At 39.5% G+C, this 20,218-nt stretch overlaps 1 protein-coding gene across 1 annotated transcript; it reads left to right on the top strand.

Annotated features, from left to right (window-relative positions):
• The first annotated feature begins 354 nt into the window (after positions 1-354).
• Positions 355-19,493, top strand: DEPDC7 (DEP domain containing 7). Its single transcript, XM_060104434.1, has 9 exons — positions 355-457; positions 10,493-10,883; positions 12,471-12,598; positions 13,411-13,600; positions 16,959-17,170; positions 18,255-18,397; positions 18,575-18,700; positions 18,813-18,891; positions 19,210-19,493. The coding sequence occupies exons 1-9, from the start codon at positions 385-387 to the stop codon at positions 19,401-19,403; spliced, it is 1,536 nt and encodes a 511-aa protein (XP_059960417.1). The 5' UTR covers positions 355-384; the 3' UTR covers positions 19,404-19,493.
• Positions 19,494-20,218: the final 725 nt, after the last annotated feature.

The raw sequence follows: 20,218 nt of genomic DNA, 5'->3' as shown, positions 1-20,218 counted from the left end.
CGGGACGCGCTTTGCACCCAGCTGGTCTGAGCCTGCCGCGCGCATACCTCTGCCTGCGCTTGGGCTGTGCCGACGGCGGGGGCGGGATGCGGGCTGCGTGCGGCCGGCGCGGACTCGCAGGGCGCAGCACCCCGAAATACTTCCCACCTGGCTGCCTCGAGGATGGGGTCCGCACCTTTTCCTCGCCCGCGGGGCCTCAGGTTACAGTCGGCCCCAGCCTGCACGTGACCGGCGGCGTGCGGCGCGCAGCTGCCGATCACCGGGCGGGGACTGGGCCTGGCGGGAGCCCCGCCCCATCCCGAGCCAGTTAACTGGCGGCGGCTGTGCTGGCGCCCACTTCGTCGTGCGGCGGTCTGGGGCGGCGGTGTCCGCGCGGCTGCGGCCATGGCCACGGTGCGGGAGAAGGCGGCGGCGCTCAACCTGTCGGCTCTCCAGAGCCCCGCGCAGAGGCCTCCCAGTAGGTGCCGAGGACCCGGTCTGGGGACGCTGGGGGTCACAGGGCGGGCGGGGGGCGCAGGCTGAGGTTCTCGCGCGGGCGGGGGATCCCGCCAGGTACAGCCAGGTCCGCGGCCGCCTCCGCGAGCTCCGCACAGCTGTGGCTGCTCGGGCCGGCGCCCCCGCCGGTGAGCTGCTGTGCCGGACCCTGGTGCCCTCGTAGCCAGCTTTCTCCTAAGTTACCCAGAGTTTAACTTCACCGGGCGCTAGTCTGTGTGCCAGCTGCGTGCCGGTCGCTTGCAGTAGGTCTCCAGACGTGCTCCACATCATTACTGGTTACTGTCTCAGCCACAAACCTTGACTCCACAGTATGGCCAGGGGCCCAGTGCCTCTGTTGCCCAGTTTGTTGCCCAGACTCTTCCTGGGACTGGTGAGAGGTTTCTGTTACATTAAGTTCTACCGGCAGGAACTTGGCATAAAAGGTATTTATTAGTTACACTTTCTGGATAAGCAGTATTTCAATGAGTAGAAGTTTTTGATTTACCTTTGCAACGGTTGCATGAGATGAGAGACACTGGTGAATGTGGCCAGCTTAATCATGTCCTGGGGGGCAGGTTACTTAGGATGTTAGTATGCTAACATCTTGGTTTCTTTACATGTCCAAACAATTGAACGGAATCGGATGATCGGTTCTAAAATTCCGATTTTAGCATACCCTACGTCTCAGTTAATAGAGTTAAGGGGTACAGATAATACTTGGCTTTTTTGTTTTCCATTTAGAGAAGTTACAACTTTCCCCCCTTTCTGTAGCTACAATGTGGGTTGCTGTAGGAATTAGTTCGCTTATTATTAAGCCTTTCATTTGTAAAAGCAAACTAGTGAAACTGTGACTCCTTCCTCAAGGTGACAGTGGTCAGTGGATTGATGTAGGACAAATTGGATGCATCTCAGTGGCCCCAGTTTTCTGTTTAACTTACAATGAGTAATGCTCCTTTTAATCTTCAAAATGCTAATGATAAATTGTGATAGAGAACCACTTTTCATTTGTACTTTTCTAAGAGCGATCTTAACATTAATCTTACTCTCCAATTAAAAGGATTCAAATAAGCACATGATGGCTACATTCAGAATTTCTCCAGTGTTTACAGTGTGAAGAGAAGGGAAATACTTCATCGTTTAGGAATATAAAATCAAATAATATTGGAAACAGTCTTGAGAAGTCTTTAGGCTTACTTTCTGGGTGAAAGAAATTGCCAAATTTTATGTGATTAAAAGCCCTGTCTTCTCTAACAGCTGAAATACCTGTTCTGAGCTTTGGTCATTAGTAAACAGGTTCTTCGTATAAGGGAATATGTATTCAAAATTAAGTAGATGACTCTCAGAGGGAAGAGTTGAAGTGCTGGTCATCGAATTTGAACCCAAGGAAAGGACCACTGTCTTCTGCACACCCGGTGCAGTGGGCAGAGAAAGGCCCACTGGGTTTTCTCATCTGTTTTGGTTGCTACAGTTGGAACCCTACCTGTTATCTTATGTTCATCCCCCTTCCCACTCTTTAGTTGCCTTGTCACAGTCCTAGCGAGCCTGGTAATGGGAGCCTGTGTTCTTGGTTCCCTGCCATTCTCTTTCTGTGTCCTCTGGCAAGCAGCTTTGTATTTTTGTTTCTCTACCTATTAGTAATTCTTCCATAGTTTAAAGGGGCTGTGACAACCAGAGACCTGATTTATGTAGAAGAAATAAAGTCTGTATGCTAACCTTTAGTAAGTAGTTTGAAGAAATTTGTCTTTTAATATAGTCAAGCAAGAAAGTGGTATGTTATCCTGTTATCCCTTTATACTGTAACCTAATTCTTTGAATTCACCTGGTATCACTTTTCCAGGGAGCTCAAAGTACTTCCCATATGCTATCTCATTAATCTGTATGAATTAAAGCAGGGGCCAGTGCCTACTTTTGTTAATAGTTCTCTAAACATATTCTAAAATTGTTCTTTATTTGTTTTACGTAGTTTACCTGCAGCCTTCTTTTCAGAGGCAATGTCAGTCTTCAGCATGACATCTCTAACGCTGTGTAAGAGGAAAACAAACTTTGGATTACCAAAACCAATATGCAGTAAAGGTGTTGCAGTATTGATACTGGCATATAGGAAGTTTTCCCCACTCAGTCACATCTGCCTAGTTTTAACACTCAAAGCACAGCTCTCTACATTTATCTGTTTTCATGAAATTTTAGTTAATGTCCAAGAAATGTAGTCCTTTTCCTTTGTCTTAACAATTCTGTGAGTAATGTTTTAAAACCTCTTTTAAAAAAATAATTCTTAAGAAAAATTCTCTCAAATCCTAAATGATTTAGGATTTTTTTTTTTTTTTTTTGCGGTACGCGGGCCTCTCACTGTTGTGGCCTCTCCCGTTGCGGAGCACAGGCTCCGGACGCGCAGGCTCAGCGGCCATGGCTCACGGGCCCAGTTGCTCCGCGGCATGTGGGATCTTCCCAGACCGGGGCACGAACCCGCGTCCTCTGCATCGGCAGGCGGACTCTCAACCACTGCGCCACCAGGGAAGCGCTGATTTAGGATCTTATATACTTGTTGTCTTCTGATGAGGAGTTAAGTCTTCTGGTATGTGTCAGATTTGTCATCTCACCTGCGAGTGGTCTTTATTTGACTGACTACTGTTCAGAGCTAGACATCATCATCCAAGTGGTATGAATAGGTAAAGGGTAAACTGAGGGTGGGGACTGTGTCTTCTTAGTTCAAAGAAAGGAAGAGGAAGAAATAGGGAAAAAAGGAAAAACCTTCCTTTTTTAAACTTTTTAAATAAACTTAAACATTTTTAGAATAGATTTAGATCTACAAAAAGTCACTAAGTTAGTGCTTAGAGTTCCCATATGCCCTTCACTCAGTTTCCCTTATGATTAACATCTTACATTTAGTGTAATACATTTGTCACAATTAGTGAACCGATATGGATAGTCTATACTTTTACTCAGGTTTCCTTAGTTTTTGCCTAATATCCTTTTTCTGTTTCAGGGTCCCATCCAGGATATTACATTACAGTGAATCCACATGTCCTTTGGCTCTTCTAGATTGAGACAATTTCCCCTTCCGTTTTTTTTTTTTTTCTTTTTTTTTGTGATATGCGGGCCTCTCACCGCTGTGGCCTCTCCCGTTGCGGAGCACAGGCTCCGGACGCGCAGGCTCGGCGGCCATGGCTCACGGGCCCAGCCGCTCCGCAGCATGTGGGATCTTCCCGGACTGGGGCACGAACCCGTGTCCCCTGCATCGGCAGGCGGACTGTCAACCACTGCGCCACCAGGGAAGCCCCTCCCCTTTCGTTTTTATACGTCTGTTAATTGCTGGGTACGTGCCAGCCACTTTACATATATATCTTAGATGACCTTCACAGTAACTGAGAGAAGTGGAATTAACTCTGTTTTGCACCAAAAAAGTTAGGCAGTTTGCCCAAGATTGCATTATTAGTAATGATGGAGCCTAGAATAGAGAACCAAGTTCTCTGGGACTCCAGAACCCCACACTCTTGTCTTTTTCTATCCACAGAACCTAGCACTGTGCCTGCTGCATTAACACAAGTTTCCATGTCTAAACAGTATTCAAGTAACCTAGGGTTTCTGAACCTCGGCGCTGCTGACATTTTCTTTGTTGTTGCGGGAGCTGGCCTGTCACTGTAGAATGTTAAGCAGTGTCCCTGGCCCCTCTACCCACTAAACATCTGTAGCATTTCTCCCTCCTCAGCTTATAACAACCAGAAATGGCTTCAGACATTGCCAGATGTCTGGGGGGAGTAAAATCACCCACTAAGAACCACTGTTAACCCTTCTTTAAAATATTTTAATAGTTGGCAGTAATCTACAACTAACAAGTATTGAATAATTTGAACCTCTGTGAAGTATAAGGAAATTTGAATGAAATACGGCACTAGCTCACTGTTTCTTTAAGTTTTGTGCAAAACTGCCTAACATGAGCTATCTGAATTCTTTTCTTTTGTGTGTGTTGGGGGCGGGGGCAGTGTAATGTCCAAAAATGAAAATAAAATTGTTACATATTCATTTAGAAGTAGCATGTTTTAGTAACTCTTGTGTGTACATTTACCTTACAGTGGGATCCAGTTTTATAATGTGTCTATTGATCTTCTAAGGAGTTAATATAATCTCACTGATTGAAATGATTATAGAATTGTTTTCACCCTTAAATTGGTTTTCACAGCAGGGCCATAGTTGATGCTGACTGCACAGATCATGGTTGATGCTGATTATCCCCTTGTGACTTAATGAGTAAATGTAATTTCTTGACCTATCTGCCTTATGACTTGATTTTTAAGGAATTATTATTATAGTAACTTGATTATTTAGTGTACCTTTTTAGAAGTAAAGATGATTATTAGTAGTGTTACAAATACACATAAGTTCAATATTAGAAGTTTAACTTTTTTTATGGCTGGTAAACTTTTTTGGGTAGATATCAAATACATGCAAAGGATGGGTCTTTGCTTTTGAAAAATAGCTGTTGTTTTCACACAGATAACGAAGAGCCTGCTTGAAGACTGAATGTTAACTAGCCTAGATTTATATAGTGCTCAAGAACATGTGTAGTATGTTATAGATCTAGTTTAAAACAGTTTCTGAGCCTCTTGATAGCTTCTCAAAGCTTTTTATCCGACAGGTCAAATTTGTTCCTATGCTTCATTTCTTACATATTTTGTTTGGTGTTCAATGACCATGTCTAAATGGAGAGAGATATAATTTTAGTCTCTAAAGTCCTGCAAATCAGCAGTTTAGACCTGAAACATACCTTAAACATAGTGTTTAATTCTTGTATCAGTAAATGAAGAAAACAAATTATAAAAGTTAAGTCTGTTATTCAGGGTTATCGCAGCTGGTCTCTAGACTTTGATCATTAGGTCATGATGCTTTTAGAACATGCTTAACCAAATGTAAACAAAGAAGCATCAAGACGTAGACAGTGATGAATTTTAAAGAATTGTCAAGCTCATATGCAAGTGAAGTTTGAGGACAAGCTGAAGCTTAAATTCTGATTGCTAGACTTACAAAACATTCATTGTATTCTTCGGGTCTCTCGAATCCTGTTTAGAAGTCACAATAATTCATCTTACTGGGCCATGGTCAGCGATACCAATGGTCATTTCAGCTCTTAGATGATGATAAATAAGTTTCAAACCAGCATGTGGGGGATCTGTGTTCAACTGGTGAAGTCAGCATTAAAAAAAACAGGTTATCCTGGTGTGGGTTTTGGCACATTTACTCGTCAAGTCCAGGGTAGATTATGTATTAAAATATCTGTATGAACATGAGTTAGTTTGGATCTGCGGGTGGTGATGCTTAAGGGGAAATATCCCAGGATGCAATGGTTGGGAATTAATGGTCAGTGAGAACAGAGGGGACCTGAAAGGGCTGCATTATATTATGCCTGGAGAACTCTGGAAACATTGTATGGCTCACAGGTGCCTACTATCCTGCTCTAACCTGTTCTTTAATCTTTTATATTGTGTTATCCAACCTGCAAGACTTCCTGATTTTCCATATTTAAACAGCAAGTTAATATGGGGAAATATATTCTTAATTCCCCTGTGAAGATTAGCCTTTTTCACATCGTTGAGGCTCTCACCCCCATCAGTTGTCTTATTGATCTCAAATTAATAAGTGAGTCAGCTTTATCTTTTAGGGTTTTTATGCTAACTTACTTGTAGCTCAACTGTTATGATTTATGTGTTTCATCTTTAGTATTATTACTAGCCCAGAAGTCTGTTTTGTTGGTACTTAATAGGCAATCTGAGCTCTACAAGTTTGAACCTTGCCTATTTTCCTTTCCTGTGTACTATGGATAGTATATATCATAGAATTATGATAACTATATTATTTTAGGAGTAATGACTACTAAGTGTTTTTAAATAGCTTGGTTAAGGATTCAGAAATCTTAAAGTTGTTTTTTTGTTTGTTTCTTTAATCTCATTGGCTCACTTAAAGCTCTTTCAGTTAATCCAAGTCTTCAATGAAAGGTTAATGCTAAAACTATCTGCTAACTCTTTTTTTTTCACAAAGCTTTTTTTAAAAATTTATTTAGGGCCTCCCTGGTGGCGCAAGTGGTTGAGAGTCCGCCTGCCGATGCAGGGGATACGGGTTCGTGCCCCGGTCTGGGAGGATCCCATATGCCGCGGAGCGGCTGGGCCCGTGAGCCATGGCCGCTGAGCCTGCGCGTCTGGAGCCTGCGCGTCCGGAGCCTGTGCTCCGCAACGGGGGAGGCCACAACAGTGAGAGGCCCGCATACCGCAAAAAAAAAAAAAAAAAAAAAAAAAAAAAAAAAAAAAAAAAAAAAAAAAAAAAAAAATTTATTTAATTCATTTATTTTTGGCTGTACTGTGTGTTCGTGGCTTCGGGTGGGCTTTCTCTAGTTGTGGCGAGCAGGGGCTACTCTTCGTTGCAGTGTGCGGGCTTCTCATTGCAATGGCTTCTCTTGTTGTGGAGCACGGGCTCTAGGCACAAGGGCTTCAGTAGTTGTGGTGCATGGGCTTAGAAGTTCCGCGGCATGTGGGATCTTCCCGGACCAGGGCTCAAACCCATGTCCTCTGCATTGGCAGGGGGATTCTTAACTACTGCACCACCAGGGAAGCCCTGCTGACTTACTTTTAATATATTTATATTTAAGTGCTAAGAAAAGCTAGTATATATTTACTACCTGTAAAACTGAGGGTAAGTTTGTTTAATTCACTGAGCCTCAATTTCTTCAAAGTAGGATTATTAATAACTATTTTAGAGAAGTTTATCAGGATTAAATGAGAGAAGGCAGAGCTTGTCATATTGTCAGTCCTCAAATGTTAGCTACTATTAATAATATAAAGAAGATTTGAAAAAAGACTAAAGAACAGGCATTAAGTTCATTTAAATCTCAGCTATAATCTCTGGTATGTTAGGAAGTTAAGAACATTAAGTGCTAATCCTCCTTTTATTTAGTCATAGTGGCTGGAAACAGTACAGCTACTCCTAGTTCTGGATACCAGGGGAATGACCTGGACATATTTTGAGATTCCATCCAGTGCATGATTCTGGCTCTACTCAGTAGAGACTAAATATAGTACCAGTAGTAAGTCTAGTTTCAGCTTGATTTATCTAGTTGAGTCTCCATAATTCAGTTCTTAAAACGGCTCACGGGCTTCCCTGGTGGCGCAGTGGTTGAGAGTCCGCCTGCCGATGCAGGGGACACGGGTTCGTGCCCCGGTCCTGGGGATCCCACATGCCACGGAGCGACTGGGCCCGCGAGCCATGGCCGCTGAGCCTGTGCGTCCGGAGCCTGTGCTCCGCAACGGGAGAGGCCACAGCAGTGAGAGGCCCGCGTACAGCAAAAAATAAAAAAAAAATAATTAAAAAAAAAAGGCTCACATATTTGGAAAACTAGAATCAATTACTTCCTTCTTTGTTTAGTAATGAATTATGAAGTATCTGGAATTTTAAAATATAATTTTGATAATTATAAACGATCTTGCTGGGACTTCCCTGGTAATGCAGTGGTTAAGAATCCACCTGCCAATGCAGGGGACACAGGTTCGAGCCCTGGTCTGGGAAGATCCCACGTGCCGTGGAGCAACTAAGCCCGTGTGCCACAACTACTGAGGTTGTGCTCTAGAGCTCGCGAGCCACAACTGCTAAGCCCGTGTGTCACAACTGCTGAAGCCCACGTGCATATAGCCCGTGCCCTGCAACGAGAGAAGCCACCGCAGTAAGCCCGCACACCGCAACAAAGAGTAGCCCCTGCTCACCACAACTAGAGAAAGCCCGTGCTCAGTGACGAAGACCCACTGCAGCCAAAAATAAAAATTAATTAATTAATTAATTTAAAAACCCCACAATTTGGGCTTCCCTGGTGGCGCAGTGGTTGAGAGTCCGCCTGCCAATGCAGGGGACATGGGTTCATGCCCCGGTCCGGGAAGATCCCACATGCCGCGGATCGGCTAGGCCCGTGAGCCATGGCCGCTGGGCCTGTGTGTCCGGAGCTTGTGCTCCGCAATGGGAGAGACCACAACAGTGAGAGGCCTGTGTAACGAAAAAAAAGAAAACCAACAATCTTGCTGATTATTTTAAACTAACATCATAATAATGGATAGGTAGTAAAATTACCCATCTACTTTTGGTGTTGGAAATATACAAACAAACAATAAAGGGTTTTCTGTGTTTGTGTGTGTATGTTAGTAATTTTTATGGTAGCTACAAAATTACACTATAGGTGAATACACTGTGGTTCACTACACTCCCTATATTTATTGCAACACAAAAAGATGAATTTCAAATGACCCACTTAAAATTTATGACTCTAGTGAATTGAGTGGAGTTTTTTTTTTTTTTTTTTCTTAGCCACGCCGCATGGCTTGCAGGATCTTAGTTCCCCAACCAGGGATGGAAACCGGGCCCCTGGCAGTGGAAGCACGAGTGCTAACCACTGGACCACCAGGGAATTCCCAAGTGGAGTTTTAATGTGCTTCAGAAACTTTGCTTTCATCTTACATATTTATTTTATCTAAAAAAAACAGGAAGGTAATTTCAAGTAGGAGTTTCTTTAATTATAAGTCCCTTTATTCCTTATTGTTGTACTGTTGCATATTATTTTCCTTCTTAGACTACCTTAAGGGATGTAATCAGTTTTCAGTTTCTCTGCCAAAATATCTTGAAAATAAAGGAGTTATATACTTAACAAAAATGGGGCTTAAAAATGAGAACAACTGAATATTCAGAGGGCCATTAAAAGGTATAACACATAAAAAGGCATACTATGTGTTTACATAAAAAGAGAGCAAGCCAGCTAGCCACCAGGCTGACGATTAGCTACACTTAGCTCCATCAGCTTACTAAAACTTAAGGTCTACTTTCTTTTAATTGTTTCTCCTTTTCTTCTTTGTAGTTATGCCAAATATCAATTTATTAAAATGAGGAAAAATGTGATGGATCTTTGAAAGCACGTTTTCTAAAACCTTACTTTATTTCTGTGCTTTTCCTATCTTTGCAATAGGCTATAAGCTCCTATTGAACAGGAACCAAGCTGTTAGTTTATCCTGTTTAACAAAGCACTTAACTGATGAGTCTGCATAATAAGAAGCTTTAAAAAAATTAGTTTATTCCAGTAAGCATCGTGTGCGTATGTATATCTATAACTATACATCTGTCTGTCTGTATGTCTGCCTTATCTGACTGATAAATGCTTTGAAATTGTATAGACCGTGAACCAAATCCCAGTACCACCTCTTACAATATAGTGTCTGGAAGTTACACTTAACCTCTGTGAATCTGTTTTGCATCTCTCAAATAAAGGTGATGTCTGCTTCACAGGGTTGCTGTTGAAGATTAGAGCATTTATATAAGGCATTTAATAGAGTTCTTGTACATAATTGGTAACTGCCACAAGGTCCTGCTTGATCTGCATCCCCCACTCCAAACCTCATTGTCAATCCTCTCTGATCTCACTTCCTACTGTTCGTTCCCTTGGTCACCTACTCAGGTCATGGTGGCCTCCTTCCTGTTCTCATAGCGGAGTACACCCCCTCCTCAGGGCCTTTGCTCTTTCTGTTCTCTCTGTTCTTTCCCCAGATAACTGCACAGCTTGCCCCCAGGTTTTATGCAGGCTTCTGTTCAGAGATCACCATGTCAAAGAGGTCTTTTCTGACCTCCCATCTAAAACAGCATTCTCTTTCTTACCTGGCTTTATTTTTCTTCTTGGCACTGATCTAACATATACATAATGTCTGTATCTTCCCACAAAGAATAAGTCTATAAGAACAGGGACTTTATTTTGCCCACTCTTGTATCCTAGCACATAGAACAGTGTTTAGCATATAGTAGGCACTACATTTTTTAATGAGTTGCTACTAATAATTTCATATTTCAATAACAAGCTGCCCTCATAATTGTTTCTTATTAATAACTTTGCTTAAGATTTAAGCAAAGTTTAAGATTTAAATCTTAATCTTTGATTAAGATTTGCTTAAGGATTGCTTAGACCTTATTACAAATGAGTGAGGTGACTCTGTGATTTTTCCCACTCCAGGTCTCAGTGTAGCCCAGAAGCCATTTGGAGCCACATATGTATGGAGCAGCATTATAAACACTCTTCAAACACAAGTGGAGGTGAAAAAACGAAGGCATCATTTAAAAAGACACAATGACTGTTTTGTTGGTTCGGAAGCTGTGGATGTCATTTTTTCTCACCTAATTCAGAATAAATACTTTGGTGATGTAGATATTCCTCGGGCCAAAGTGGTGAGAGTGTGTCAAGCACTTATGGACTACAAAGTATTTGAAGCAGTTCCGACCAAAGTCTTTGGAAAAGACAAAAAACCTACATTTGAAGATAGTAGTTGCAGCCTTTATAGATTCACAACGATACCTAACCAAGACAGTCAATTAGGCAAAGAGAACAAACTGTTTTCACCTTCCAGGTTAGTCTGTGTTAGATTTTCATTTAATATTACCAGGGGGAGGTGCCTCTTTAGTGCAGTAGATAGAGTGTCAGTCTCATAATATTGGCAGGATTTTGTCTACTTTTTAATGAAATGCTGACTGTCTTTGTTATTTTTGGAACAGTAAGTTAGGCTAAAATCTGGGTCTGTGGGTAAATTTGATAAAGTAGAGCAAACTTTAGTTTATTTGGTATCTCCTAGAATTCTTGTTTGTTCATATATTTAGCAGAAACCATTAACAAACTTTGATTTTTCTGCTTCAGGTTACAATTACACTATAAAAAATGTTAGAGAGTCTATACACAAAGTGGTATGAGAACAGGAGAGGTGAAGACAAGCAGGTGGGTTGTCACTAGAATCCAGAAAATAGCAGATGTGAAATATGAAAGGAGCCAGTATGCAGAAAGTTTCATAGGACATTTTAAGGAGTTTGCACGTGATCACACAGATGTTGGGGAGGCCACAGAAAGACGTTAAGCATGATGAGATTGTATTGTAGGCAGCTATGTGGACAGCCTAATGGGGAGAGGAATCTTGCAATATTGTGGTCTACAGATGAGGGGGGAGTAGGCAGCAGTGGTGGAGAAGCAGGAATCATTTAAAGGGAGCCTGGGGGACAGAATTGTAGAACCCAGTGATTGAAACGGATGTAGGTGATAAGTGCATAGCTAACTTAGTTATTTGTCATGAGATAAAACTTCTCCCTTTTATTGCCCTCAGCTAAGCTTTGAAAAGGTGACCATGTAATTGAAGATCTTACAATTCAGACCTGACCCAAAGTCATAGAGTTTTAGTGTATTGACTTTCAAATTTTTTTTAACTCTATATTTAAAACATGATAAAATTCACCTCTTTCTATATAGGAAGGAAGTAGGAGGATAAGGTAGGGCACAATCAGTACTTTCCAAATGTAGGTCCACGTGCTTTATCTGAAACCTTTGGGAACAGATGTGTTTAGGAATTTGGAACTTTGGAGATTTTAGAAAGGTCATTATGTACATATATCATTTACTAGATCACACTCCGAGAGGGATCTGGGACAGCATCTGGTAATCAAACACATTAGTATTTCTGCAGTGAAAATATTCATACTAACTGGGATAGATAAAGGCTGTGATAGTCTCAGAACAGGTTTTGTCACTATATGAATTCTGAATAAACTTCAAAATTTTCAAAGCTTTTTGGGTTTCAGAATTAAGAGATTATAGTTCTGTATTTGAGCACTATCTACCAGAGGATGCCCCGGAAAGAAAGATAACTAATAAAAACAGTAAGCATGATGAAGTTTGACTGTGTTTGATTATGTTTTAAAATTGGCGACTAACATTTTAGTCATTGAATTACTTAAATCTAAATGCTCAAAGGAGGATTTATGTAGAGTGTGTATATTCAGGCTTGAGAAAGAAGATGGAATGTTTTTGTATTTCATTCTACTCTTAGAATTTGTATTTGTTATGTTTTTGCTCTGAAGTACATAAACTTTCTAGAAACTCTTAGCTCTCAGATTCAAAAATATTTCTGTAGGCTTACTAATAAACAGGAATTTATGAAATAAATTCATTTTAGGTATGCAGATGCATTATTTAAGTCCTCTGATATCAAATCTGCAAGTTTAGAGGATCTGTGGGAAAATCTGAGTTTAAAGCCTGCCGAATCCCCTCACGTAAATATCTCTGCAAACTTGTCTCCACAAGGTAAGCTAAAGATGATACAGGAAGAAATAGAAGACTGACTTCAAATAAAGTTATTTAAATTTTTTCAATCTTAACCTTTATTAGAATTTAGATATTCAGAGCATAAAGAAAGAGCACACTGTGTATTAAAGCTGTTTATATTAAGTTTTAACAGAGGTCTATTATCTTTAACAAATAGATCAGTGTTGCAATTCTGGAACACTGACTTTTGTCCTATCAGCTGGCAGAGATTCAAATCTGAAATGTTTTACATGCAGATTTTAAAAAATTTATTTGAAATCTGCTCTCAGATATATCTTTCCCTAAAATTTTATTAGGTTAAATAAAAATTTGAGAATTATATTAAAACATTAACAGGGTTATATGTTCTTCCTTGTCTGTGGCAGTGGAATGTGGTTTTAATGACTGATTTCCACCTTCCCTCCCCCATCCCAGTTGTGGAAACCCTGAGCGGAATAATCTGCAGCCAGTGGTTTCAAACCAGTTTTCAGATTGAATGAATCATTCTTTCTTCCAAAGTCCTTATTAACATGTTATATGACTTGATCTCTTATCAAGCCATATTGCTTTTTACAGTACAAAAATGAAAAGAATTCCTGTTGTCCAAAGTCTGTTCTCCTACACTTTAAACAAATCTTGAATTGTTTTACTTTGTTATAGGAAACTACTTCATAAAATTGACTCTCTTTCTTCTTCTTTTTTTTTTTCTTTTGCCACAAGTTTATTAGCTTAGACCTGCCTAGGCAGATATTGTGGTGAGCGTGTAGTAACTATTAATCATTACTTTTCCCCTTGTTATTTTCCCTGTGCAGTTATTAATGAAGTATGGCAAGAAGAAACAGTTGGGCGTCTGCTACAACTTATAGACCTTCCACTCCTTGACTCCCTCCTCAAACGGCAAGAGGTGGTACCTAACGTTACTCACCCTAAGGGGCAGCCTGACTTGGTCAGCAACAGGAACTATCTGGATCGAGGGATTCTCAAGGCTTACAGTGAATCTCAGTATGTGGAAATACATATAATAATTTGAGTGTGTTTATAGGAAGATATTAGTTTTAAGATAATCTTTTGACTTCTTCTGTCCATACGATCAGATATGCTTTGTCAGTTGATATTATCAGTATTGGGAAAAATGAACAAAATTACCTTGGTCAAAATTAACGAGATTTAAATGTCATTATTTTTCATATTCATTTTTGTTTCACATATATCTCACTTGCACATCAAGTGAAGAAAATTATTATGTTCCATCTTCTTTGTTAAAATGTAGGGCTGTCTGCTCTCTTAGAGCTGTCTGGTCTTCAAAGGGACCTGGAACAAAATGAACAGATTTGTCAAATTCTTAGACTCCTTTAACTATATATGCTTTTATAGTCTTCTAGAATGTGTATTAAATATGTGTTTTTTGAAATGAGTTATTTGTAGTGAGGTAGATGGACCTAGAGACTGACATACAGAGTGAAGTAAGTCAGAAAGAGAAAAACAAACACCATATGCTAACACATATATATGGAATCTAAAAAGAAAAAACAATGGTTCTGATGAACTAGGGGCAGGACAGGAATAAAGACGCAGATGTAGAGAATGGACTTGAGGACACGGGAGGGGGAAGGGTAAGCTGGGACAATGTGAGAGAGTGGCATGGACTTATATACACTACCAAATGTAAAATAGATAGCTAGTGGGAAGCAGCCACATAGCACAGGGAGATCAGCTCGGTGCTTTGTGACCACCTAGGGAGTGTGGGAGGGAGATGCAAGAGGGAGAGGATATGGGGATGTATGTATACATATAGCTGATTCACTTTGTTATACAGCAGAAACTAACACAGCATTGTAAAGCAATTATACTCCAATAAAGATGTTTAAAAAAAAGGAATATATACTTATCCCATATGTATTATAAGTTAAGCATATATATATATATTTATTTTACTGTATCACCAACTTCCTGGTTGTTGTGATAAAAATCTATTATTTTATATTGAGTTTACTATACTTTTCATACATGAGTTCTCTTTTAAGAATTAGTTCTGCCATTATATTTAATTTTACAACCATATTAAAAATAACAATTAAAAAAATAAGTATGTTTTTAAATTAACTAGTTTTATTAAAGAAACATCATGAAAATAACTCTTGCTCTCACCTCTGACTATACTCTCCTGATTAAAAACTTGAAGGCTTAACTCCAGGTGCTAAGGGAATTATGACTTTATTTTTCCTTAAGGAGGAGTTCTATATTCCTTATAACCTTGAAACTCTTCCCCTAAGTAAAATTATTAAATGTTAAAATCTTGTATTTTCTAGTTTATTTAACTTTTAGTGATTTTTGCCTTAGTAGATAGTGTTCCAGTAGTTAGGAAGATGCAAATGTTTGAAAGGAATACAACTTATATTTTTAGTACTTCACCATTTCTACATTCTAATGAATTATTAATAAACAGTTGAATGTCAAAAGGTAGCTTAAACCCTTATGTGAAAAAATTAATCCCAACATACTTATTGAACTCTATATAAAGAGAAAGCTTATTATTCTACAAGAGTTTATTTATTTATTTATTTATTTATTTATTTATTTATTTATTTTGCGGTACACGGGCCTCTCAATGTTGTGGCCGCTCCCGTTGCGGAGCACAGGCTCCGGATGCGCAGGCTCAGCGGCCATGGCTCACGAGCCCAGCCGCTCTGCAGCATGTGGGATCTTCCCAGACCGGGGCACGAACCCGTGTCCCCTGCATCGGCAGGCGGACTCTCAACCACTGCGCCACCAGAGAAGCCCTCTACAAGAATTTAAATTACATTTCTACAATCTAAAGTAACATGTGAAAAAAATTTATGATTACCTTAAATTTTAAGTACAGAATCAGAAATTGACCTTAAAGTTCATCTATCTACATCTTATGATGAAGCTGATGACCAGAGGAGATGACATGACCTGGGTGGTGGCAGAATTAATTGTCCTGAGTCCTCAGCAGTGGAGGACATGATTTTTTTAAAACTATATATATTAACAAATTGAATATTAAAAGTTAGTCATTCTGCAGATGAATGGATAAAGAAGATGTGGCACATATATGCAATGGAATATTACTCAGCCATAAAAAGAAACAAAATTGAGTTATTTGTAGTGAGGTGGATAGACCTAGAGACTGTCATACAGAATGAAGTAAGTCAGAAAGAGAAAAAGACCGTATACTAACACATATATATGGAATCTAAAAAAAAAAAAAAAGGTTCTGAAGAACCTAAGGGCAGGACAGGAATAAAGACGCAGATGTAGAGAATGGACTTGAGGACACAGGGAAGGGGAAGGGTAAGCTGGGACGAAGTGAGAGAGTGGCATGGACATATATACACTACCAAATGTAAAATAGATAGCTAGTGGGAAGCAGCCGCATAGCACAGGAAGATCAGCTAGGTGCTTTGTGTCCACCTAGAGGGGTGGGATAGGGAGGGTGGGAGGGAGAGGCAAGAGGAAGGAGATATGGGGATATATGTTTATGTATAGCTGATTCACTTTGTTATAAAGCAGAAACTAACACACCATTGTAAAGCAACTATACTCTAATAAAGATGTTAAAAAAAAAAAACTTAGGGCTTCCCTGGTGGCACAGTGGTTGAGAGTCCGCCTGCCGATGCAGAGGACGCGGGTTCGTGACCCAGTCCGGGAAGATCCCACGTGCCGTGGAGTGGCTAGGCCCATGAGCCATGGCCGCTGAGCCTGCGTGTCCGGAGCCTGTGCTCCGTAATGGGAGAGGCCACAACAGTGAGAGGCCTGCATACCGCAAAAAAAAAAAACAAACAAAAAAACTTAGTCATTATGTTCCTTGAAATGTAGCAATTTTCTTAAGTTACCCAACTGGCATTTTATTAGAAATGGTAATTAATATTTAATTATTTTGAAACTGTACCTTATCTTCCTGTATTCTCTTCTAGCCAAAGTCAGAGATGATAGATCATACACAGAGCTTTGAAGTAAGCAATACTATATTAGAAAAATGCTGGTCTAGGAGTCAGATCTGGGATCTAGTCCTACCTGGGACCCTGAGCAAGCAACTTAGAGTTTCTGGACCTCCATAGTAAATTTAAGGAGCAGAGTTTGAATTTTGATGTCTTTCTCAGGCCTATATTGTAGTGGATGGATTCTGTTTTCAATTTAAAAAAAAAAAGACTTATTAAACCCAACTTTTTGTCTGTGATTCATGATCTAGCTATATATTAAAAAGAATTACACATCTCTTTATCTAGGTATATAGAGATTTATTCTGGTAGAAAACTTGAAATAGCTAGTAAATTAGGTACTGAATATATGTTGGTTATCCTTCGCTTTTTAAAGTAATAATTATTTTCTCCCATAGGGAAGATGAGTGGCTTTCTTCAGCAATTGACTGCTTGGAATACCTTCCAGACCAGATGGTTGTAGACATAAGCAGAAACTTTCCTGAGCAACCAGATAGAATAGACTTAGTGAAAGAGCTTCTGTTTGATGCCATTAGCAAATATTACAGTAGTAGGGAACCTCTGTTAAATCACCTATCTGATGTTCATAATGGAATTGCAGAACTTCTAGGTAAGTAAGATGTTACTGGATACAAGAATTTCTCTTTTGGAGGGAACAGGAAAAAGTTACTTGTCCTCAAAATTAAACAAAATGGTACTACTTCAAGCTGAGAGTGGATCTGAATTAATCCATGGAAAGTGTGTTTCTTCCGAAATTTCTAGGCCTCATTTGGGAAGAGGCTTTAATAAGCTCTGAAGTTATTCAGGGACTTCTGGTTGCTACAGGAGAATGCTGCTGTCATTCACTGGAAGCTTAATAAGCATAGAGTAGCAATTCTCTTTTTCAGAAAGTGTTATCAGCACTATCACCATTCCCCCTTCATTCTCTTCAAATGGCAGACACTCTGCTTTGTCTCTGTACCAGTGAGCCAGACTGTTCCGTATGGCTTGTTGAAAACAAGTTGCAGGTTTCAGAGAATCCTTTATTTTTCTCAGGTAGAGTTGGATACATCAGTACTGTATACAAAGTGTACCCTCGAAATGTAGTGAATTATTGGAAAACATAGGCTGAGAATTTATTTACAAAGCCAAATTAGATTTAACATCTTAAGATTTGTGTATGACAAGGACTTAGGACTGGCCAATTTGAGTATAGGCTTTTTTAAAAAAATTAATTTATTATTTATTTTTGGCTGTGTTGGGTCTTTGTTGCTGCGTGCGGGCTTTCTCTAGTTGCAGCGAGCGGGGGCTACCCTTCCCTGAGGTGCGTGGGCTTCACATTGTGGTGGCTTCTCTTGTTGCAGAGCATGCTCTAGGCACGTGGGCTTCAGTAGTTGTGGCATGTGGGCTCAGTAGTTGGGGCACACAGGTTTAGTTGCTCTGCGGCATGCAAGATCTTCCCAGACCAGGGATCGAACCTGTGTCCCCTGTATTGGCAGGTAGATTCTTAACCACTGTGCCACCAGGGAAGTCCCAAGTATAGGCTTTCTTGATGGTATTGGTCACTGATTGTAATTCCTAGCCTTTTTGTTTTGCTTTTGAACATCGTTTTGGATAAGTTTACTGATTAGCGTAAGCTCTAACTTGAATTTTGTTCCCTTTGATATAGTCGTGTCTGGTCAAAATTAAAAGCATTTTTTTTCTTTTGGCTGAAGTGAATGGGAAGACTGAAATAGCATTAGAAGCTACTCAGCTCTTTCTAAAGCTTTTGGATTCCCAAAATAGAGAAGAATTTAGAAGACTACTGTATTTCATGGCTGTTGCAGCACATCCTTCTGAATTGAAATTACAGAAAGAAGTAAGTCTTTTGCCTAAATGTTAATTGTATTCAGTATCTGTAATATTTATAGGACATATCCATCGTCAGCATCAATTATGCTGAAATGGATAGTAGCTATTAATATTTAATATTCCCTTTTATATTACAATTCTTAAAAATATATACCGTTGGGTGTGTGTTGTTTTATTTTTATAGAGTGACAACCGAATGGTTGTGAAAAGGATATTCTCAAAAGCTATTGTTGACAATAAAAATTTATCCAAAGGCAAAACTGATCTTCTGGTACTCTTTTTAATGGATCATCAAAAAGATGTTTTTAAGGTAAAACTCTGAAAGTAGTTAAGTTGAACTTATGTAATAGATCACTAGATTAAAATGCATTTGAATAATGTTCCATGTTCCTTCTTCTTCTTTTTTTTTTTTTTTTTTTAAGATTCCTGGAACTCTACATAAAATTGTCAGTGTTAAGCTCATGGACATTCAGAAGGGAAGAGATCCAAACAGAGACACAGGTAATCTGAGAAATACTACTTCCATGTCTCACAAGGATAAATTCCTGGTGTTTATTTGAAAGTGTTTTGCTCTAAGTAGTTGCACTTTTATTTCAACTAGACTCTAATCAGTCTCCTCAGAGCCATCCAGACTTAGCTGAGAGGCTCCTTATGTCAAAAAGCAACTTGACAGGGTTAGAAAGTCAGAAGTGCTTAGCATCTTTACATGCATTTTACAAAATGGGGAAAAATATATAAGTATAAAAGTGTTGCTTGATTTTTCTAGTTAAGTCTGAGGAATAGATTCATTAACTGAACTTTTTACTTTTAAACTTTAAGGATATATTTATTGCCAGAGAATTGATCAAAGTGATTATTCTGACCATACAAGGAAGACAACCAAGGATGAGCTAATGAATTTACTAAAAAATATTGATGAGGATTCAAAACTTTCTGCCAAAGAGAAGAAAAAATTGCTAGGTCAGTTCTATAAGTGTCACCCAGACATCTTTATTGAGTATTTTGGGGACTGAGTGTTCCAGTGTCTGTATATAACTTGTGTATTTTAAGAATAAATTACGTATCCTAAAGATCCAATCACATTGTAATATTGGATGTTCTTCTAAAGATGAAACTGTACTTAATAAAACTTTTTTGTATAACTTTTTGTGTCTGAAACTGAGTATTAGATGGTATATTACTGTTAAGTATTGACCTCTTTTAGGTGGGTTGATTTATAATTATTGTGCACGATACTTAATAGAACATCCTAGGAATTTAAATGATATGACATTGCAGTGTTTATATAAGAAAGTATTAAACAGTAAGGAAGTCTGTAATTACAAGTTAATAGGAGTATGGTTTGTACCTTGAAAGGTATACTTCTTAAAGATACAAGATAGAAACTTAGGCTATGCTACAGTGAATTTGTCAATTACCATAAACTGTAGACAAGTCAAAAATTGAACTGTCCTAATGCTTTTGAAAACTTCAACATCTTTTAAAGCTTATTGTGGAAAATTTCAAACATATATAAATATGGGGAGAACAGAATAATGAACTCTCATATACTTATCATCCAGTTTCAACAGTTGTCAACCCATGGCCAATCTTTTTTTTTTTTTTTTTTTTTTTTTCGGTAAGCGGGCCTCTCACTGTTGTGGCCTCTCCCGTTTCAGAGCACAGGCTCCGGACGCGCAGGCTCAGCAGCCATGGCTCACGGGCCCACCGCTCTGCGGCATGTGGGATCTTCCCGGACCAGGGCACGAACCCGTGTCCCTTGCATCAGCAGGCGGACTCTCAACCACTGCGCCACCAGGGAAACCCCATGGCCAGTCTTGTTTAATCT

This window comes from Mesoplodon densirostris, chromosome 7 (assembly GCF_025265405.1).
Source record: "Mesoplodon densirostris isolate mMesDen1 chromosome 7, mMesDen1 primary haplotype, whole genome shotgun sequence".
In the NCBI taxonomy this organism is placed as follows: Eukaryota; Metazoa; Chordata; class Mammalia; order Artiodactyla; family Ziphiidae; genus Mesoplodon; species Mesoplodon densirostris.
The sequence above is the reverse complement of the archived record's forward strand: the minus strand, read 5'-3'. Positions and strand labels throughout refer to the sequence as shown.

What these genes read in the sequence shown, in the direction of transcription:
- DEPDC7 (XM_060104434.1), top strand. Translation starts at nt 385, where the DNA reads ATGGCCACGGTGCGGGAGAAGGCGGCGGCGCTCAACCTGTCGGCTCTC. An exon ending in AAGGCTTACAGTGAATCTCA is followed by an intron (nt 13,601 to 16,958) that starts GTATGTGGAAAT and finishes TTTCTCCCATAG; the next exon opens with GGAAGATGAGTGGCTTTCTT. An exon ending in TGGAATTGCAGAACTTCTAG is followed by an intron (nt 17,171 to 18,254) that starts GTAAGTAAGATG and finishes TTTTGGCTGAAG; the next exon opens with TGAATGGGAAGACTGAAATA.